The 24,264-nt window shown below is 37.5% G+C and overlaps 1 protein-coding gene across 3 annotated transcripts in view; it reads right to left on the bottom strand.

The window, feature by feature from the left end:
• LOC131683510 (protein eva-1 homolog C) overlaps positions 1-24,264 on the bottom strand; it is a 459,719-nt gene that overhangs the window by 38,626 nt on the left and 396,829 nt on the right. For all 3 annotated transcript variants that reach the window (XM_058965544.1, XM_058965542.1, XM_058965545.1), the window contains exons 6-8: positions 23,833-23,982; positions 20,312-20,455; positions 19,868-20,143 (exon numbers count right to left, since the gene is read on the bottom strand). In XM_058965544.1, the coding sequence (XP_058821527.1) occupies positions 19,868-20,143; positions 20,312-20,455; positions 23,833-23,982 (570 nt within the window). The remainder of the gene's footprint in view (positions 1-19,867; positions 20,144-20,311; positions 20,456-23,832; positions 23,983-24,264) is intronic.

Here is a 24,264-nt window from a genome sequence, read left to right as displayed (position 1 = left end):
ATACTGGCACGGCCCCACACAGATACAAGGTAGTTCAGCAATGAGTGGATGAGCGCATAATAAAATTTTAGAAGTACGTGCTGGGGAACAAAAGAGCATACTTTACGCATAGCCCCACATAACGATGCAACTTTTCTCTCTATAGATGTTATATGCTCAATCCAGGAGAGTGTGGGGTCTAAGTGAAGTCCTAAATATTTGAAGCAGTTAGTTTCCTGAATTACAGACTGTCCCATTCTTGGGTCTGGATGCACGCCTATAGCTCTTCTAGATGAACGAAACAGCATATATTTAGTTTTTGATAGGTTCAAGGAAAGAAGGTTTTCGTTGAAATACGTCGTTAGTGTTTTTAAATCCGATTCAATGTCGCGTACAATATCCAGGCAGTTGTTGTTAGGGTAGAACAACGCTGTGTCATCCGCGAAAAGACGAGGAGTCCCTTTTAACCCGAGTCTACCTAGGTCATTGATATACAATAAAAATAACAGTGGCCCAATATTACTGCCTTGGGGCACTCCTATTTCTATTGGTCTATAAGAGCTACACGAGTCTCCAATAGATACGAATTGGTTCCAATACGACAGATAGCTACGAATAATATGATTTGCTAATCCCCTGATACCATAGCATTCTAACTTTTTAAGCAGGATTGAGTGATCCAGAGTATCGAATGCTTTTTTTAGGTCCAGAAAAAGGGCACCAACAATTCTTTTGCTATCAATTTGACTAATGATGGAGTCAATTAGTTCGGTTATTGCAATTAAAGTACTGCAGCCCTGTCTGAACCCATACTGGTAGTTGTAAATTATGTTGTGTTTGTTCAAAAACTCGAGTAGTCGAGTGATGAGCAATTTCTCAAGAATTTTATTGAAAACGCACAATGTTGAAATTGGTCTATAGTTGCAAGGTTGGTTTGGATCACCAGCTTTGAAAATTGGAATTACTCGGGCTATTTTTAAACAGTCTGGGTACCTGCCGGTTTGAATTATTAAATTAAAAGCTTTGGTTAGGATGTTTGCAAAAGTGGTACAGTTACTCTTAAGAACACTAGCGGGGATCTTATCAGGAACATCGGTTGATCTGCATAGAATAGTTATGTAAATAGGAAATTGTTTGTTGACAAGCATTCTTACCACAGGAAATGAGTTGGTAATACCCGGGAAAATGTTCCTCAAAGTTAAGTGATCCACTTCCTCGTATCTTGACATATTTTTTTATCACCATGTCAGGAGTGAGCGGAGATAAATCATGTAAGCGCACCTGTCTAGAGCCGTTGTATATATATATATATATATATATATATATATATATATATATATATATATATATATATATATATATATATATATATATATATGTATATATATATATATATATATATATATATATATATATATATATATATATATATATATATATATATATATATATATATATATATATATATATATATATATATATATATATATATATATATATATATATATATATATATATATATATATATATATATATATATATATATTTTAGCTTCGACTATGAGTGAGATGAGAAGGTAGACTGACCTTAATTAACCGGTAATTGAAATGAATATTTTTTGTATATTTGTGTTTTTATAGCACTTTAAAGTATTTTTTTAAAATGCATTGCGTTAAGATAGAACAATAATTTTGGGCCTTGCTAAAGATGTTTATGATATTTATAAGAACCCAATTGTTATGTGCGAAATAAAGAAATCAAATCAGTTCAATTCAGCCACCAGCACCAGCAGTCGGTTGACCGATATACTCGCATTTGTTTTATTTGTGTCTGATTCTTTATTACTGCGTTCTGTATCTTTATTTTGGTCAGTTACTACATATTCCAACAGTGTATCAAAACCGGCTCTTACACTAACACATCCATTGCTTTCCAAAAAAATAAAATGAAAATTCTGATTAGAAAATTTTCTCGACAAACTTATATAAATATAAAATCTTTTCGATTTTATATTTTTAAACGAGAATGACGAGCTATATCTGCTACCTTCTCATCTTGCTTACAACAAAAGCTAAAAACTGATCCACCGCTACCAGTAGATAAATCTACCCGTGTATCGCTTTGGCTAAACCGCAGAAGCAAAATATCCTGCCCCAACCTACTATGTTGAACATGAACAATAATGAGTGTCGATCAAAGTAGAAAGTGTGTCAAACTCTATTCCTGTTTACTTTTCGAGATATGTCCTTAAAATTCACGTGTTGGAGAAGTGGAAAAAATATCAAGTTTACAAATGTAGCTAAAGATGATCAATATCTACACCCTACAATTTCACCATGTTAGACAGCATATTGATTATTCTTTAGACTATTAACCAAGCAGAAGCGTTAGTTCCGCGAAACGAAATATATCGTTGAATGTGGCAACAAGAATTCAGTACCTCTAGCGATAACACAATAGAAGTGCTAATACACGAGTTAGATCCGTGTACCTCTAATAACGTTGTTAACCATTGTGTACATTTTTAACAGGCCGAAAGGGTATCCGCGTACCCGTAACCATAGCAAGTTTAGCAGAAACAGTTTGATTTGAACAGTTGAATGTATACAATTCCTCTAACTAAAATTCAAATAAATAAGTTTAGAAGGGCCCAGCAGTAAATCTATCCTTGAGGCCCGCCGCGACTCTCGACGGCCCTGCATATCTCCCACTAGCTGGTAGTGATTTACAGAAAAAAAGATGTTTTCATGTATTTAAATATATTCATGCAAATAACTTGGTACATGGATTTAGGTAGGTGTTAGCTCAATTGACTTTCCGATGACCCATTTCGTGTACAGCGCCAGACATGTTCCAAGGTCATCGTTCCATCAACCAGCCCCGCCTTAATGTCATGTTTGTATCAATTGGATTTTAACATTACAGTAAAATTTTGATTCCTTCCCGGAAGGAAGAAATGGACGCGTATTTGGTGTATTTAAATATGTCAATATATAATTTAATGATTATAAATGATAAAATTCACTTACTCAAAAGATCTTCCATACTTAACCATCCGGCGAATGCGCTGAGTGGTATGATATTACTAGTACACATTTGGAAACTTATTTCTTAGCTTAGTTGAGTTGAATATTGTGTAGCAAGTGTCTCATTCCCTCTTGTAAAACTCGCTTACCGCTGCTCATCTCTTTCGGCATTTCGACACCCTCGGTCGACCGTCTCATGTAAGAGATTTCTTTCATCGAATCCTCAATTTCCGTCGGAACTCGTATATGAGACGCTCAAGGGATTCTAGAAGATGTAATATCAACTACTTGAAGCAAAAATAATATATAATATAAATAACTCATTAACAGAAGACAAAGATTAAGCCCGTACGATATTAAGCCTGTTCTAATGACCCTGCCACTTTTAGTTTTCCGATCTGTTTACTTCACATCCTTGCTCTCACTTGAGTACTATGGCTCTAATTTTCATAACTTTCCCTACCCAGTAATCTCTAGCTAATTGAATGTCGTTAAAATGTAAAAAAAGAAAATGTGACTAATATAGTCGAAATAAAAAAGGAAAAAAAAGGAATATAAATAATTTTATAAAAAAATCCTTATTCTATAATCAACTAAGGCTATCTCACGATTCTAATGCAGAAGCTAATGATGTGACCATCAAGAATACACCAGACAACCTTAATTGACCCCCCTCGACACCAGTTTGGCCTTACCAAGCCGTAACATGGGTGGCGTTGTGACAGCTGTCGAATAGGAGTTGAGAACAGTTTGAAACAACATCTGATGTAGTTCCAAATGTATATGATCGAGACACTATGTCTTGGATCCGCCATCGAGCCTAGTTTGCATACCATACATAGGTAGACTTACTGTTCTCCGTTCACCCACTTATTGCTATATTGATTGACTTATTGCATTATTGAAAAATTCTTAAAAATGAATAGACCTCGGAAAACGTGAAAACTTCCGTACCTAAGTGACTCTATTAAATACGATAAGGCTATTTATAGAAGTGCCACTAGCCCGTTTTATACTACTTATTGCTAGTTTTTCGAACGAGAATATCTGGGCTGTTGATTCAATTGAAAAATTTTCGGGTGCCGGTACCACAGTAAGTTATTCATTATCTTCAATGCCATGCTAAAACGACGAAATTTGATTAACCTGTCTAGTTTTCGAATCGCATATTTTGCTTCAACTGAAAGCCGTTTAAGGCTTAACAATAAAGAAAAAAATAGATTTGGTCCTATAATTGACAGCGGTAATCGCAGTTAATATGCCTTGTTCCTCAAACGTATAACGACAAACTTGCCAAATTCGGAAAAATATATGGTTTGATAAAAATATAAAAAGATAAAATCTGCAATATTATAGAAAATCATAGAATGTGGCACCTCTGTCAACTGGCAAAAGCCACACTAAAAATAAATAAAATATCTTTTCGTTATTCTGTATGAAGGCGGTCCGTCCATCAACAGTGCGGAATTGATTAAAACCGATGTAACGTTTCAAACCTTCAGTGTTTCAAGCTAGCTGCTGAAGTGGAAGGTTGATTTTTCCTCTTCAGAGAATCAATCGATGGCACTAGCTCGTTTGGAATAGATGGCGAACTTTGCTTGGGACGAATTAATTATTCCATTCCGAATATTTTCTTTCGATCAAAAGGTCAAACGTATAACGACAATCTGAAATTTGCGAAAACCAATGATGTGTTGAAAATAATCTAAAATTCTGCAATATTATAGAATAACTTGCTACTCAAATATACAATGACAATCTGAGATTTGCAAAAACCTGTGATGTGTTAAACATAATCTTTCGAAAAAATGATCTAAAATTCTGCAATTCTATAGAAAATCGGAGAATGTGGCAACCATGTCAACTAGTGGGCTATAAAAAACTTTTCCTCTCAAAATCTGGGGGCTTTCAAGGATTTGCTAATCATGAATCCGTTCCCAGATTTGCAAAATTTAAAATGGCGGATTTAAAATGAAGCTCAATGAATCAAAATGGCGTATTCTAAATGGAAAAATCTGCGATTCGTCAAAATGTTGACCTTGGGTCGCTAATTACTAATTAGGGGTCTTCTACTCTAATGGTTTCAAAAATTCGATTGTTTTTTTCTTTGTTGAATTTCAATCTATATGTATCTGAGAATACGCCACAGAAAGGATTTGGTGAAAATTATATTACTTGGCAGGTTTCTGGGAATCGAAAGGTACCCATCTCCGGCCGTTTCTGAGATAATAAGCGCGGCGCACCACGATTGCGCTTGTGTATGGGAAAATCATTCTTTAAAGAATTCACCAGTCCATTCTTGACGATTAATGTATATGTTTATGCGTCTGTAAAATGTTTCTTGTTTTCTTGGGGATGAGGGGCCGTACACAAATGACGTAGCTTCTTTTCGGCGATTTTTTATCCCTGCCTCCCCCCTCGTAGCATTTGGTCACAAAATTCTAACCTCCTCCTCGTAAATAACGTAGCATTTACCTACCCCCTCTCCCTAGTTACATGCAAAGCGGCCGGGGATGAAAATAAGTTACACATGTTTTTCAATTATTTTAAATGCATGTCTTTTCAAAATGTTTGACGACTTTTATCAACATTTTCATTATAACAGCAAATTGCGTGCAAAATAAGCCCATTTCATGACAAATATAGTGTTGATAGTTTTTTTTTGAATTTTATATGTCAAGGAGAGCATGGAGAGAAGTTCTCTCAGTTCACAATCCTGCAGCTGCCAATGATTCTAAAAAGCATACGGTCATCTAAATTACTAAATTTTGTTTGGTTGAATCCGAAGTGAAAATTTAATTCAGCTTCCAAACTAAGTTTACTAGCTAGCAACATTAGCTAAATAATGTAGCAAGTTAAATCCGCATACAAAATCTTTTCGTATTTTTGCGAAGTTGTAATTCCACGAATCGTAATTTACCTCATGAAAAACTGCATCAAAAGTAACTTGTTTGAATTTAAATTTATTTCTCTTGGGAATGCAGTATCATTAAATTGTTGTCTGTAAACAATGGGTTTTAAACTTAATGCTACGTCGCACAACTTTTGACCCTACCCTCCCCCTCGTCGCACTTCGTCACAAAATTAGTATACCCCCCAAAATACTACGTCATTTATGCATGGCCCCTAAGATAATCGTACGGAAGAAAGAATGCGTCGGACCTCGGACATGTTGAGAAGCATATGGGAACGAGATTACGAAAACTTAAGAAAGAAAACAAAGATATCGGTGGGAAAGGTAAGGGAAAGTTGACGGATAAATCAATCTGCCATCTATCAAAATTTTATGGGCTGGCGATTCGGAGAAACTCACATTCTGCGAAATGCAAGCTGGGCTTCTCTGGAACACTGCTCGTCATCGAACGAAAATCCCCAACACTCAAAGTGTTCACCCGGCGAGGACAGTTGGTGCAAGTGGCGTTAGGCTGAAGTAAAAGGAACTTTAGAAACTTTTGAACATGTCGGGATCTACGAAAGTCTATCATCTAATGATTTATTAGAAAGATGCTCACATCCAAAACATCAATGAGTAATAGCAATAGCAACTGGTATATGAAAGGTGAATGGTTCGGACAAAAAATCATAATGTGCGATTTTCATTTCATGCTTAATAACAACCCTTTTTCTATTTTGCATTACCATGAAGTTTTCTAATACGCGATTTATTATGCTAATATTAGAATTAAGGAGAGAGGAGATTAAGGGTTTCGGCATGAAAAAGATCCCTTTCTTCCGATTTTTTTGGAATTTTGGGTGAAGAAAGTTGACCAAAACTTGTGTGTATTATAATGTTTAATTTCATAACATTCTGTAATTTTTTCGTGCAAAAATATCGACAAGCGACTGCGGTGATGAAGCTTTTTGTAGAACGTCTCTGGAAAACACACGATTTGCAGTGTTAACTGCCATTCAAAAACTACTTAACCGATTTATTTCAAATTTTGCCTACACATTTTATGTAAAAATCCCTACGTTAAGTTTTTTTTTTAATTATTTTTAAATTATGGGCGCTTTTCGTCATTCTCTTTGCTATAGTTCCAAGTTCGGGCAATAATGCGGAGTGATTCTAGCGCTTTTGGAATGGGGAAAAGATAGTCCGTTTTTGAACACATTTGGCATTTTATTATTCCTTATGAAAATTTTCAATAGGGCCCAAGTAACATTGAGAGCCTCTCTTTGTTTACTTTCTTTTTCAATGTTTACGAGGTCACTGTAACACTCTTCTCTTATTTTCCAGTCCATATCGAAAGACGACAGTTTTAACTAAAATATTATGCAAAGAGTTGAGTACTATATCTGGAAACTACCGAGTAATGACCAGAAATGCCGAGTAATGACCAGAAAAATTAACACAAGCGAATCTTTCATTGTTACCTACGACCTAATCTAAACTTTTTTCAGAATCTATTCTACACGTCGTTAATTGAATTCAAAAGACAACTCAAAACGTTCTAGGGGATATTCCATTCATTGAAATTTTCAAACAATTAAGCTTTTAAGAACAATAAAACCGATTTTGTGTCGTATCTTCATGCTACCAACGTTTTTTTTCCCAACCTAATTATCATATCATTGTATGAAAATTCCTCAAAATCGTTCATTTTTGATTAAAAGGACAAAGTGTTATCTACACTGTGAAAATAGATTAAAATAAGATTACGCGTCTCTTGAAATTTCAGATATATGATGTATTTCTGTTATGCTGCTCTGTCCAGGTACATTGGATGCAAGGATTAAACAAATTAACTAAGATGAAGCGATTCCTGGATAGCAACAAAGCTTCAGTTGTGTTCGTGTTTGTTCCAGTACACTCCGGAGCAAACAGGAGCAAAAAATACTTGTTCCTTTTTACTCTGGATTACTACCGCAAAACAGAGGAGTAGATAATACAGGAACGAGTTTCTCCCTGTTTTCTCCGGAATACTTCCAGTTTCTCCTGCTTCTGAAACACACCTATTTTTCAGCACGTTTTTTGTTTGGTGTGATAAATTTCAAGCTTAATTGTATTTCCAAAAGTAATCAAAATTCCATTGAAAGAAACCTATTTGTTCGATTGCGCTCGTATCCCTATATACAGCGATACAATTGCTAGTTAATCTGAGGTAAAATATAAAAGTTACAGGTGATTTCACCTTTACAGGCTATCTTTTGCTTTCGAGGATTAACCAAGAATAAGAAATAACTCTCTTTTTAGCTGTCATTTTGTCACTCGATACGATGTCAGTGGATATCATTGCTATTGTTTACTACATTACATATGTACACAGCTGATGTTTGAGAAAAGATGTCCAGCCAAACCTGTTCAATCTCAACTTGCGGTGGTAAAAGCTCAACTTTGGTGTAAACAGTACAACAGATAATGTCACAGCAAGTGATATCAGAAATATTCGAACAGAAAGGAAAGGAATTCATAGCCACTCTGAAACAGATGCAAATGCTGAACACATAACAGATCCTAGTTGAGTAATGATATTCAAAAGATGTGTGCTTTCAACTGCGGAGGGCTCCCGATAAAACGGAAATACATATCAAATGCAAAAATAACAAATTTCCAACAAACTGTGTTTGTGTGTAGTGCTTAAAACAACCGAATAATGTAACTAGTTCCAACGAGGAATGTAGTTTCGATAGCATTTTGTTATGATCTTCTATTCGGGATTCAGTACTGTTTTTGGCAAACGGGGATGGATGATACGGTAGGTTTAACCGGTGATGGATTTTACGGCATCCCTGGGAATCCCTTCTTGCACGCTTGAAGAAGTTTGTTTTTTTATGGCGCAATCTTTCAACATCCTCGAAGCAAGCGACCACGGCGTTCGTTTTCGTGCCTATGTAATAAATGAGAAGGTTGTTGGTAGGAACTTTTCTGTGATTTACTGTGCCTTTAGAACACACTAAGCTACCCTTAGTTAATTTGTTGACCGTATTTGTTTGCCCTAGAGGTAGCTGTTTCTTTTATACTTCATGCGTACAATAATAATACCCAAAACACTATTTGTACGGATGTCATGAATGATTCGAATACATTATTATTTATACGCGTCAACTCCTTCGTAATGCGGATTACGAACCATTGGCTCAGTATAACAATTCAGAATAGTTAGTGCATGTATTTATCTTAGCTTATTCTTAGCTTCCTGAGATTCGGCGTTTCAAATCTAATAAAAAATATTGTTCCAACCTTAAAAACTTTAAATTGAAGTTCCAAAAAGGTTTTGTTTTGACATTACCAGTATCATTTGCCTTACTCGAGCTGACTGGTTTCGGCCTGGGACGGGACTTGCCGATAGATGTTTTCTTTTTCTTTTTTCCTGTGAATTCTATCGTTCGTCTCACATAGCCTCCCAAGTAACAATTGAAGTTTTATAGCACGCTACCAGAGCAATCTAAGATTTATCAGTGGCTATAAATCTATCATAAAACCATAATTGTTACTAGGGCTCTCTTTTTGTCTCACATAGTTTAAATGGACTGGCTGCACTTGACAGTACCTCCTGGCAGCATTTGACGTTCGATTTTTCGCTATTTGCAAGTCTCGTCTCAGGTTTCGACCACAGGGATAAGCTTATTTGACAGTTGATGGTTTAAACGGATTCAATGGAAGGTGCGGTACTGTTAATTTATTTTTTCAAAAGTTTTTTTTTATCATTTCACGAACTAAAACAATTGGTAAACTGTTTGCTCACACTTTTCCATGTAAACTGCTTTGGAAAAGATTAAAAACATCACATGACCCAATGACCTAATTGCATGCAAAGCTTCTTATTTGGTAATCTTGAAATGAAATGAAAGTATGAAATGATTTAACTAAGACAAGGTTGTATACACCATTTAATGCCACTAAAACAAGGTTGGTGGAAAGAAAATTCCAAATTGCAACAAAATTATTCATCACTGAACGGGTTGTGGTTGTGCCAAAAAAAAGAACAAAATGAAGAAAGCTTACCATTATTTCACATACAATTGAAAATATTTTCTTATTTCAATGACATTAAAAGGGCACAAAAAAAAGTTTCCATGTTAAAGGTTTAAACTATACAGTCGTGATTCGCTGGTTGGACACTTTTCAACTGGACCGCTTTTTAGTTGGACCTCCGCTAGTTGGACCGTTGTCCAACTAAAAAGCATCTTAACGTCAAAATCTCATGTCTAATTGAATTTGACAAACTATCTAACAATCTTTTACACTACTAATATCTTCTTTGAAGAGTTTTTGACATTTGTCAGTGGGTCCAAGTATTAAATTCGTTAGTTAGACATAGGCTATGGCCCAACCAACGAATCTCAACTGTATTTCGTTCATTTGGAAGATATAATGTGAAAAATTGACATATTTTTTCAGTTGGCATCACGGATTGCAAGAGAACGGCTGAATATGGTTTAATGTTGCAAATATTTTGGGATTCGTGAGCCGTCGAAACTGGTGCAAAAATAAGGCATCATTTGTGTATTGGCCCTGAATATTTCAAAATGAATTAAATATTGTTACATTGATTACCAGCAAGCCGATGTTATATTATTGGTAGTTTTTATAACTACTCATGGGTTCCCAGAGCCGAGGGGAATTGACAGAATGGTCAAAGCTCTACGTACGCACACAAATTGTTGATGTCCCTTTCGCAAGCGTTTTTTCGCAATAGCCTGTAATGAGTACCACAGTTATAATAAATTACTGTACAAAGGATACGTGAACCACATCCAACAAAATTTCCGGCGAAATCCGAAAGGTTTCTGGACTTTTGATAATACGAAGAGAAATTAAATGGGTCTTCCGGCTAGGATGGTCTGCAATGGTGAAGTAGCGACTACGACCGCGGCAAAATGCAACCTATTTGGCAGCTACTACACTTGGTGCGGTTGTTATTGATGTATTCACCATTTCAGAACAATCTTTCTCTCTGAAATACGGAAAACTAAAATAGGGTTACCAACCGTCCTTATTTTAAAGGACATGTCCTTATTTTCGAGGTTTTTGGAAAGCGTCCTTATTTTACTTCAAATGACCTTAATTTTAGTCTCAAACATTGGCATATACAGGGTGGTTCAACATGAAGTTTTTTAACAGGGCATTTCTAGTAGTTAACGGGTACTAACTGCAAACTGTCATGCTATTGTAGTTTAGTATTGTTTGCCATTTCATAATGGAACGACTTACACTGGCTCACCATCTTCAAATTATTCAACTATATTTCGAAAATCAGCGATCTGTGGGAAATGTGTTTAGTGAACTCCAACCATAATATGGTCGACATCATCGGCCAACTGACTCAACTATTCGCCATACAACCAAAAAGTAAGCATTGTAGTTCTTGTTATTGAATGATTGGCGTACAAATCGACCACATCCAGCACGCAGTGAAGAAGAAAGCGGCGGTGACGGTCCCCAAGCATTGGAAACCAACATTACTCGAGTAATTAGCCAGATACCACTTGAAATTCTCGAATCCGTCATCAAAAATTGGACCAGTCGAATGGACTACCTGAAGCGCCAACATGGTCAACATTTAAAAGAAATTGTTTTCAAACAATAAATGGCAAAAAATGTTCTTTCGATTGACAAATAAACAATTCGCGATTTACTCCATGTTTCATTTTTTTACCAGATTAAAAAAAAACGTCATGACGAATCACCCTGTATTAAATTATTCAGATCTACTGTTTTCCAAGAGAATTGTTAATGCATACTTTCTGCGACTCATGGCAATCAAAATTTGTTTTATTCGGAAGTAACCAAAATTTGTTGGATAGCTCGATATGAGGTTTGGCCAAAGTGGTATCTTCGTTTGGTATTGGCACTACATCATTCTAATTTTTATCGATTGAGATTCAAGATGCCAGTTCAACCGCTGGGAAATTAGTCAGAATTCCGACTGTTTTTTCAGAATTCGGGCTCAAGTGACATAACATTTGGCAGGGATGTCCTTAATTTGCTCTCAATTCATGTGGTAACCCTAACTAAAACGTCTTATGTTCCAGGACTAAGTGCTACGCCTTTAAGTGTTCTGAAAAACTGTCCCGATATTTTAGCGATCCGACTGGCGCCCCTTTTCAATGTGTCTCTTCAACAGCAAAAAAAAATCTGATGATTGGAAGTGTTACAAAAGCAACACTGAGAACAACAAAGGAAATCACTTCATTGAGAGTAGATTCAAACAATTTCGAATCGCTTATATCGTTGTTGTTTTCAGCTAGTCGACATTGCATACACGGTTAAATAAAACAACCTGCTGAATAAGTTCTTTTAACTTAGGGGGATGCCAGAGTGAACGCGATTCGCGACGCGACGCGATGCGAAGCGATTTTTGACAGATCGCGCGACGACGCGCGACCGAGCTCCGTTCATTTGTTTCCTGCAAAATAATACAGTACATGCCAGAGTGGATGCGACGCGATGCGATGCACTAAGCGATTTTTGCGCGACGCGCGACCAACCAGTACGTGCACAGGTTTTCGCGCGAAAAGATGCTGACAAATTCAAAATTTGATTTTACTTTGGTGGCAGAGGATGTTTATGTCGATGTCGAAGCACACATTGGAGCTGTCTTCCAAAGGTGTGCACTGTGGGACCAACAACCCCGCCATTAACGGCACCGGATTCTTGTGAACCAATGTTTGAAATATGTTTTGGATTAATGGTAAGTAAAATCGATGGACAATTTTTAAATTGTTATTAATGGGTACTGTGAGTGACCGACATTTTCTCAAATGTTATACTTGCTCTAAACTCTATATATTTTTAAATTTCAGACGATGTTGCAAAGAATAGGTGTAAAAAGTTGCGTGACACTTTTGGTCGCGAACTATGCAAGCTGCCGGTGTTCAGATCCGAGGATGCTGGTGACCAAAGCGTTTGCTCTAGCTGACCGCATTTCAAAAGTCTACTTTTTACGGCAACAAATGTAGTCCAGGCAAGCAATTGGCAATCTCAAGCCTCAATTTTCCAACAGCGAGGTATTTGAGGACGTCAAGGCATTGGAAGGATTTTTTGAAATCCTACCAAGTCAACTAGAAACAATGGAGGTAGCTGATACCTTTATTGGGCGATCATCAAGTGCTCCTGTCTCGCTTCCCACCAAACGATATAAAAAGAATAACGAAAAGAACGCTCAAGCAGAATATCTTTTAGAGCTTGAGCAAAGGAAGCTAGAACTGCTTGATATAAAACTTTCTTTGATAGCCCGCTACCCCATGTAAAAAAATCCCCTAGAGAAGCTTCGACTTCGAATCGTGCTGCAACAGACAGGATTATGTGTGGGCTTTTGAACGTATTATAAGAAATCTTCACTCTTCATAATAGCATCTATACATCCTTCCCTATCAATGATAACATTGTGACAAATACAGAAAGCTTTGGTAGTATCTTAGGCCGTTCCTTTCAATTGGTTTCCATAGCAGTCTCCATTTAGCATTTATTGCCCCGACAGCACACTCGATCGATTTCCTTGCACTTGAAAGACTAGAATTAAAATATTCTTCTGAAATAGTGATATCTCGTTGAGCATATAGTCGCAAAACATGTTTTAACAATGAGTGAGCTTCATCATGGATATGTTTGTTTCCGGGGAGATTATTTTCTGATGGAATGCCTAGTTGTCCCGATTCAATCAAGTACTACAAAAAAAAACTTTTTGTAGTTGTAGAACATTGTCCTAGAGTGTGGCGGATATTTCACTCGAATGTGCTTTCCATCAATGCTGCCACAACAATTGGGGAAGCTCCACAAAGTCCAGTAATCTTGCGCACGTTGTGTAAATAAATGTTGGGTTAGCTGTGGTATATGAATTGGCTGAAGCTTTATCCATAATGCAAGACAGGTCTCCTTAATGATTTTAGCTACCGTAGATCTTCCAATACGAAACGTGTAGGATGGTGCATTGAACGACAAACCCGTTGCCAGAAGCCTAGAAATATTGCACTGTATTGGTTCTTAAATAAAACTATTTAATAATTCAATCTAAAAACAGCTTATAAATTTTGCTAATATGCCACGATATATCGTAGGGATTGTAGAATTAATGTGTGGTATTCTACAAATTCAACATTATTTTTTAAGGGGTGATTGCTTTGCAATTCGTGAAGACATACTACGACGGGGAAGGGAGAGGTCTAGCATTACCTTGGCGTGATTATAAGTTTCTCTCGTGGTTCTATGGGAGTTTTAATAACGTTGGTCCACTCTTTAGTGAGAACAACTTCAATATGGCTTGAAATGTAATCAAACGTTTCGATGCTCACACGGGTATAGTTGCGAAATTTAGCAAATCTTGGTGCAGGGTGAGATACGTCTTCTCTTTTCCTATTGATCGGATGAATTCCAAAATCTCTATGGTTTCTGAAAAAGAAATCGCGTACGCATTCGGACATGAAATATTTTTCATCTGAGCTCATTTTCACAGAACCTTTTAAGCTCGCAATCCGTTCGACACTTCAACGCAGAGTGGGCGCGATGCGTAACGCGACGCGATGCGATGCGAACGGCGTGCGATTTCCAACACGACATGATAGCCAGAGTGAACGCGACTGGAAGCGATGGTCATATGCGTTATACGTAAACAAAAATTGCGTTGAAGTGTCGAACGGATTGCGAGCTAAAAAGTTTCTGTGAAAATGAGCTCAGGCGAAAAATATTTCATGTCCAAATGCGTACGCGATTTCTTTTTCAGAAACCATAAAGATTTTGGAATTCATCCGATCAATAGGAAAAGAGAAGACGTATCTCACCCTGCACCAAGATTTGCTAAATTATTTTAAAAAAATTCGCAACTATACCCGTGTGAGCATCGAAACGTTTGATTACATTTTAAGCCATATTGAAGTTGTTCTCACTAAAGAGTGGACCAACGTTATTAAAACTCCCATAGAACCACGAGAGAAACTTATAATCACGCTAAGGTAATGCTAGACCTCTCCCTTCCCCGTCGTAGTATGTCTTCACGAATTGCAAAGCAATCACCCCGTAAAAAATAATGTTGAATTTGTAGAATACCACACATTAATTCTACAATCCCTACGATATATCGTGGCATATTAGCAAAATTTATAAGCTGTTTTTAGATTGAATTATTAAATAGTTTTATTTAAGAACCAATACAGTGCAATATTTCTAGGCTTCTGGCAACGGGTTTGTCGTTCAATACACCATCCTACACGTTTCGTATTGGAAGATCTACGGTCGCTAAAATCATTAAGGAGACCTGTCTTGCATTATGGATAAAGCTTCAGCCAATTCATATGCCACAGCTAACCCAACATTTATTTACACAACGTGCGCAAGATTACTGGACTTTGTGGAGCTTCCCCCATTGTTGTGGCAGCATTGATGGAAAGCACATTCGAGTGAAATATCCGCCACACTCTAGGACAATGTTCTACAACTACAAAAAGTTTTTTTTGGTAGTACTTGATTGAATCGGGACAACTAGGCATTCCATCAGAAAATAATCTCCCTGGAAACAAACATATCCATGATGAAGCTCAGCCGTTGTTAAAATATGTTTTGCGACTATATGCTCAACGAGATATCACTATTTCAGAAGAATATTTTAATTCTAGTCTTTCAAGTGCAAGGAAATCGATCGAGTGTGCTGTCGGGGCAATAAATGCTAAATGGAGACTGCTACGGAAACCAATCGAAAGGAACGGCCTAAGATACTACCAAAGCTTTCTGTATTTGTCACAATGTTATCATTGATAGGGAAGGATGTATAGATGCTATTATGAAGAGTGAAGATTTCTTATAAAACGTTCAAAAGCCCACACATAATCCTGTCTGTTGCAGCACAATTCGAAGCCGAAGCTTCTCTAGGGGATTTCTTTACATGGGGTAGCGGGCTATCAAAGAGTTTTATATCAAGCAGTTCTAGCTTCCTTTGCTCAAGCTCTAAAAGATATTCTGCTTGAGCGTTCTTTTCGTTATTCTTTTTATATCGTTTGGTGGGAAGCGAGACAGGAGCACTTGATGATCGCCCAATGAAGGTATCAGCTACCTCCATTGTTTCTAGTTGACTTGGTAGGATTTCAAAAAATCCTTCCAATGCCTTGACGTCCTCAAATACCTCGCTGTTGGAAAATTGAGGCTTGAGATTGCCAATTGCTTACCTGGACTACATTTGTTGCCGTAAAAAGTAGACTTTCGAAATGCGGTCAGCTAGAGCAAACGCTTTGGTCACCAGCATCCTCGGATCTGAACACCGGCAGCTTGCATAGTTCGCGACCAAAAGTGTCACGCAACTTTTTACACCTATTCTTTGCAACATCGTCTGAAATTTAAAAATATATAGGGTTCAGAGCAAGTATAACATTTGAGAAAATGTCGGTCACTCACAGTACCCATTAATAACAATTTAAAAATTGTCCATCGATTTTACTTACCATTAATCCAAAACATATTTCAAACATTGGTTCACAAGAATCCGGTGCCGTTAATGGCGGGGTTGTTGGTCCCACAGTGCACACCTTTGGAAGACAGCTCCAATGTGTGCTTCGACATCGACATAAACATCCTCTGCCACCAAAGTAAAATCAAATTTTGAATTTGTCAGCATCTTTTCGCGCGAAAAACCTGTGCACGTCCTGGTTGGTCGCGCGTCGCGCAAAAAATCGCTTAGTGCATCGCATCGCGTCGCTTCCACTCTGGCATGTACTGTATTATTTTGCAGGAAACAAATGAACGGAGCTCGGTCGCGCGTCGTCGCGCGATCTGTCAAAAATCGCTTCGCATCGCGTCGCGTCGCGAATCGCGTTCACTCTGGCATCCCCCTTACTTTTGAGTTGTGCGTCGCTTTCGCACTTATTAGTGTTGTCAAAAACAAAACGAGAGATTCGACTCAGTCGAGGTCTTCCATGAAGGAAGATACTTTTGAGTTGTTTGGGGTATACTCAAAATTAGGTAAATTCAACTTAAATTAGAGTATAAAAAACCTATCAATGAGTTGTAATTTTTGCCGTGGTTAAATGGAAACTACCTTCAACACGGTTTACCTAATTTTAACTTTCCCCACGATACCACGAGATTGAGTCAAGGGAACTCAATTTTAGGTAGTTTTTCGTTTCCGTGTAAGCACTCGTCTGCACGGATACTTCCCGGGTCGATCAGTTGAGACAAATCTTTTGCATCGCTTAGCACAGAAAAAAAACATTCAGTAAAGTCCAGTTGGACACGGTCTACACAGATCTTAAGACCACTTTCGACACAGTTAACAACAAGATACTGCTGGCAAAGCTTGATAAGCTAGGATGCAGGTGTCGTTGTTCAAAGTGGTGACAACGTGCCAGAATCCTTTCGGAGTTCCTAAAGGTAGTACACTAGGTTTGCTTCTATATTCATCGTTCCTGAATGATGCGGTCTTCATTCTAATGCGCAGAGGTAAACTATTTTTCGCCGATGATTTGAAAATATATCTTGTAATAAGAAATGAAGCCGATTGCCGTGAGCTTTAATGTCTAATTTATACATTCTACAACTGGTGTCAAAGAAGCATGTTGATCGTTAGTGTTGCGAAATGTTTTGTTAAAAACTTTGTAATTGATAAAGGTACCCTTTTTTCTTGTTATTTGATATTGACGCCATTGAAATACAGAAGAAATGTTACTGATCAATATTGTTTGCTTGCGGGATGCTGGATATAGCACGGAATTGTGCAAACAGACCGTTCCACATCCTGCTTTGAAGGTGACTTTCATCAAGGTTCGAAAGAAAACAATGAAGAAGGCATTCATGGGTACCAAGTTTGTCTAGGTTGTTGCGATATCATGGTTGATTTTTCCAAAGTTAGTGTGTAGTATCAATGTAACTAGCATCGGTTTACAGTGCACAGTAGGTATCAATGTAAATGGTATCAGTTTGCAGTAAATCGAATTAATACATACATTGTGAAGGAATGTAGGTTTGTCGCAGTCAATCGATTCAACATGAAACAATGAATAGTTGATCGGAAATTAACCCTAATAAGACTAATCTGTCTAGTATCGATGATCACGGGTCAATACGTACTGAAAATTCGCCGCATCTGTTTTTATGAAACCAATTTCAAGCTCCGTTATTGCTAACAAGCCCGTGCATCAGGTTAACAATCCTTTATATTTCTCTTCAGTGTTCGTTATTATCGCTCGGATACGTGTATTCCACAAACAATCCAATATGGAAAATAAGAAATATTTTCCTTGATTCATAACATCTCGCGCTATCATAACTCTTTGCCTGTATAATGTGTTATCACTCGGCAGTTTTCAACCCAATAATCGTAGAGAAGAAGTAGTGAATTCTGCTAAATACTGTTGCAATAAATAGTGATCCGGCCCATTATGCAGATAAGATTAGCATTTCTAGGCAATACTTCCACGGTCGGCTGTGTGGAGTTCAAATTGCCTTTTTTTAGGGAACATAGGATACTCTCGGTAGCCGGCTGCCCAGAGTTTAAAAAGAACCAAAGACTAAATAAGATCTTTTCTTTTTCGAGTGATCGTGTACTCAAAGACTAACTGAACAGCAGCGTATCCTAGACCTTATAGCCTTCCAAACTACCAACTCCGCAACACCTATGGAAGAGTCTGATGGATCGTCGCCCTTCCGTTAAGTAGGTGGACCATCAACATTTCCCGTCTACCTTAACCTTTACCTTTCCCCGTGAACGATGAGATGGGGGCGGTCGGCAATGATGGCTATCATGCTGTTAAGGTTTTGATATGGGTCGGATTGGTATGAATTCCTATACTTACCATTTCCTTAGCAACTCTTATTAGATAATCAGCAATAAAACATGATGAAGTCAGTGTGCAATCCGCCAAAAACATCGTCACAACGCAACGCAACGTCAATCGATTTAACTTGAAAAAAGGTAGACTTACAGAAAATTGGTTCAAAATATTGCCCGTTTCGTCTGTAGTTAGACTTTCGTGTACATTTTTAAAGCAGCAATATCAATATCCTCGTGTCAAACTGCACGGGGGACAGCATATAACAAACCGAATATTATATGCACAATCATAGAGAGTGCGTTCAATGTTGTTTTTGTTAGTCACCGCAGCAATCAATCTATGGTAGATGTGGTGTGAGCATATTTTCGTATGACAATTATTTTGCTGTGAGTGTTAACCAGCTCGAATAAATTTGATATCGCATTCGGGCTTTTCGCTAGTTTCGTTCGATTTCTTTTTTTTTGCTAACTACATATATACCGATTTCCAACAGGAGGCAAATATTCCAGTAGTGAGAGAAGACTCGTCCGATTGATTCAAGAAGCAGTGAAAAACTTTTTAATATAAATCGTCTTAAATCTTTTGAAATATATAACTATAATGTTAGTCGCAATGGGTAGTTATACATATTATTTATGGTTGAAATAGTATTTCTTGTGGAAAACATTATTGACACTTATTTCGAACATTTGTAGAAAAAAGCCCTGGGCTGTACTACTGAGGCACCGAGTCACTGATTTTTAGCATATAATTGAATTTGAAAGTTTTGATATTGACAACGGTTAGATTACCCAATAAAACTTCAGCCAAATCAAGAAGAAGCAAAGTTAAAAACCAGTATGTACAGACGACAAATAGAGCATTAGGTATACATTAATACTGTTAATACTGTTTCATTTGAATGAAAGCCAACTGAGATTTGATCAACGATTTGGTTTCCTAACCTAACACCATAAGAGATTGTGTTGAATCAGATCGGTTTATCCTTGTTATGCATACATATTCCAAAACGGGCGTTCTGAACAAAAGGTCTCTCTTTTGGTCATAGAGGCGAGTGCAGATGTGGAATTGGACGTTAAAGCCAAAGTTGGTTGCTATTCATACGACGAAGCAATTTTACATAGAAGCAGGCAGGCAGATAATTGATTCAGATAAACCCTACTCACCCTCAAAAGAGAACTCGTCCTCCACCAGATCCTGTATCGAGCGTGGCGGCACTGGTGCTGTGCTGCTGGTGGCCACATAGCCTGGAATGTCTAACACTCGATTATTGGATGGTCCACCTTGCAGCTTCGGTGCCGGTCCGGGTGGAATGGCGTCCGATTCACGGAAAAATTGGTCCTCATCGTACAGGTCGTCATGATCTTGCTCTAAGTCACTTTGCAGCGGTTCATCTGGTTCCGGTGCAGCTTCAAAACGATCCTTTAGCACCTTCCGTGGAACTGCTCCGTACGGCAGGGCCAATGATGTGCACCGAATAGGAGTAAACGGGATAATGGAAAAATAATTTAGTTTATACTTGTGGTGATAATCGTGCTTTGGTGACATGCCGGAAAATCATTGCAAAGATTAAAACAGCTCAGCGGAAATATAATTAACATGATACTAACCACATGTGTAAACAACTTTTAAATACATCCTCGAGTCAGGACGACACGGTTTGCCGAAAGTTGTGCTGTCTGCTGACAGTGTGCATTTTCTCCTGCCGTGGCATTTTTGCATAACAGTCTCGGTGGCGTAAGATGCAAGACATGCTGAAATAACAGGCGCCCGTCAGTTTATAAACTCATTAAAATGTGTTGCATGATGTGTGATGCGATGAGCACGAGTGCCGAGACGAAAGCTTTTTCACGGACACCATGTGGTGGGAATATCGGTCGATTCGGTCCCAAATAGTACAATCATGCGTCGCCATGAAAGCTGTACCATCGTAGATGCTTTGACAAGGGTTGGTTTGGGTTACGAATTTCCCACCTCTAATTGATTCCCGTTATCTTTTATCCAAGCGACAAACTGGATAAATGACAGTTGGTTACATTTACATAAATGAAAATTCTTCAATTATGGGATACCGATCTAACGCTGCGATGCAAAGAGTAATATACAATGTATAGTTAGTTTCGCATCAATATGGGTCATTCCACGCGAAGTGATCAAAGCACGTGTAATCGACCATCACGGATTTGAACACAATTTGGAGGAATTATTCATCTAGGGCCAATATATAAAACCCAAATTTTTGAGTCAATTGAACCACCCCTCGGGTCATCGGAGCACCCTCCGTTTTAACAAATTGCCAAAACCCTCGATTTTCTTTTGATCATACCCCGTTCTATTTACTCTAAGATCAATTCGCACGATGGCTTTTGGAGAAAATTATTGAAGGAAAAAAAAGAAAAAATATTTCCATGACCTTTGAAGATTTTCTTTTGGCCAATAAAATCGATTTTTATGCGAGAAAATGCGAGTTTTTCCCTTCAAAACGGTGTATCTCAGGTTGCGCTAAAATTATTTTGAGATTTACAAGTATTTTTTATGTGAAAATGTCTGAGGAACACGATAGCATTAGAATTTTCAAAATTAAAATAAATGTAAGGGGAAGTGGTTCAATTCGGACCCCAACTGTTTCACAGCTATGGTAATATTATGAAACGCGTATATATCATTTTCATGGCTGTCCTGTAGCTCTGTTCTATCTCACAAAATTTTGCGGTTCTTAGTTTTCGTGTGCGTGCGCTAGGGGCTAATGTTTTATCGGAGCAATTATTTTGAAAATGAGTGAGTATATATTTTTGTTGGTAACAACAATCAATTAAATCTACTGCATTATTGGGATTTTGGATCTGCCGGATAAATATTTTATTTAATATTATGTTTTGGGCGAGACAATAAACTGTTTTCGTTTAATCGGTGGGTGAATAATAAAATATGGGTTGGTCCAATTCGGAGCTTTTGTCGTATATACGATCTGATACGCAATCGTATAAAAAACCGTTTGAGAGGAAAGTGTGCGCCGTCTGTCGAGCTTTCAGGAAAACATAGGTTTTCGCAAATCGATTGACAGGTTTCGATGTTATAACTCATAACCTATTTTTAGGTAATTTGGCCAAGCCCTTACTTTTTGTTGTATATTTTCTAGAAAGTTTTCTATATATCAAAGAGAACTTGTCATTTCACACTTCTAGATTTAGTGATAATCAAATAAGAATAACTTAGCCCAAAATAGGGATTCATTTGTATTGCAATAAACCGATAAGAAATGAGTGGTCCAAATTGGAACAGGGTTGGGGTAATTCGGACCTTTCTTGTACTTTTGCGCAGAACTGTTTATACACAATTGCGGTAAAAGATCGGAAAAAGTTGCCTTAGAAAAAAATGTGTGCAATTGATCAGACTTTCAGGAAAAAATATTTATTTGTGAATCGGTTGATACGTTCCAATTCTATAGCCCATAAACCCTTACTAGGTCCGAATTGGCCCAGTTCTCCTTATTGAGAGAAAAATTAACTTTTTTCCTTTTTTATTTCGACTATATTAGTCACATTTTCTTTTTTACGTTTTAACGACATTCAATTAGCTAGAGATTACTGGGTAGGGAAAGTTATGAAACTTAGAGCCATAGTACTCAAGTGAGAGCAAGGAAGTGAAGTAAACAGATCGGAAAACTAGAAGTGGCAGGGTCATTAGAACAGGCTTAATATCGTACGGGCTTAATCTTTGCCTTCTGTTAATGAGGGTCGAGCTTACGCAGAATAACTACGAATCACCCGACTTCACTAACATGTGTCCTGATAAAGGTAGACGCATCTATCTTTACCGTGACAACCGACAAAAATTAAGCCACGCAAGATCACCACTGAAAACCTGTCGACGATTAGCATCAATCTTAATGATGTGACTAACATAGTCGAAATAAAAAAGGAAAAAAGAAAAAGAAACTGATGGGAATCCATCGGCAGCGGTGGGTAGCCGCTGTAGACACAGCCATTACCTTACACAATGTAGCAAACCCGCCACGACTGTAAGAACAGTGACAATAGTTTAATAAAAATCTATCCCGGCATTCGAAAGCACAGCAGCAATCATCATTAAGATTGATGCTAATCGTCGACAGGTTTTCAGTGGTGATCTCGCGTGGCTTAATTTTTGTCGGTTGTCACGGTAAAGGTAGATACGTCTACCTTTATCAGGACACATGTTAGTGAACTCGGGTGATTCGTAGTTATTCTGCCTAAGCTCGACCCTCATTAACAGGAGGCAAAGATTAAGCCCGTACGATATTAAGCCTGTTCTAATGACCCTGTCACTTCTAGTTTTCCGATCTGTTTACTTCACATCCTTGCTCTCACTTGAGTACTATGGCTCTAAGTTTCATAACTTTCCCTACCCAGTAATCTCTAGCTAATTGAATGTCGTTAAAACGTAAAAAAGAAAAATTAACTTTTAATATTTAATTAAAAAAATCGCATAGTTGGCAGCACTGCCACCAAAAATAAATATTTTTTCTAGAATTCTTCAAAAAAAAATTTCAAAGGCCATCTTGCGGTTTGATTCTAGAGCAAATAGAACCGGAGATATGATCAAACGAAAATCAAGGGTTTTGGTAATTTGTCAAAACGGGGGGTGCTCCCATGGCCAGAGGGGTGGTTCAATTGACACAAAAATGGGTTTATATATATTAGCCCTAGATGAACAATTCCTTCAAATTTGGTTCAAATCCGTGTAGGTCGATTTCAAGTTTGCATCATTTTTTGATCATTTCGCGTGGAATGACCTCTATACATTTTTGGTGTTGGCAGCGGAGTTCGACGCCAAATAACATCCGTACTACAAAGATGTATCCTGTTTGTCGGATTGTTATTGATTAATGTAAACATCTCAATGTTCTTGAAACTAAACTACATGATATTGAACTTAGTCATCTTTTGTAGTAAATTCTATCTCACAGGAATGCTAACCCATTTTCCTTGCAGCGGTCATTTTTTGTAGCGAACTGAATTAGTTTGCAACTCGGTTTCAGCATATATTAAAATAATCAAGAAAATGTTAATCGAAAAATTGCTGTGCCATACTCCTTACAATCTGAAAGCGAATTTGTATCACGAGACCTAACTAAACACATTATACTTACTCTCTTCCTTCACTCCCTGTGGCTGTGAACATTGCAAGCTTTCGTATTCTGTCCGTCCATAACTGGCACTATAGATAGCTATTCTCGAATAAGGGTTGCAAATTAATTGTATAACATCGTTTTCACAAGCTATTTTGCTTCGGAATTCATCTGCAATAGAGAGGTACAAAAATAGACACATTTGCTGTTAGTAGAGTGGACGTACTGTAGGTGGAAAATCTCAAATCTGAGTGGTTTTGAATTAACTGTTGGCAGCGGATTCCACGAACCGAAAACTAAAATCGCGAAACAAGTTGGGCGCCCTAGAGAAAATGCTACATTCTGTTATTTTTGATTACTGCAAACTAAAATAATTTGAAGTTTGTTTTTTAATTAAATGGAAATGAACTACGTTATGTGTGGATAATGCTTCAGTGAAATTATCGGAAACAC

Source organism: Topomyia yanbarensis, chromosome 2 (genome assembly GCF_030247195.1).
Source record: "Topomyia yanbarensis strain Yona2022 chromosome 2, ASM3024719v1, whole genome shotgun sequence".
In the NCBI taxonomy this organism is placed as follows: Eukaryota; Metazoa; Arthropoda; class Insecta; order Diptera; family Culicidae; genus Topomyia; species Topomyia yanbarensis.
The sequence above is the reverse complement of the archived record's forward strand: the minus strand, read 5'-3'. Positions and strand labels throughout refer to the sequence as shown.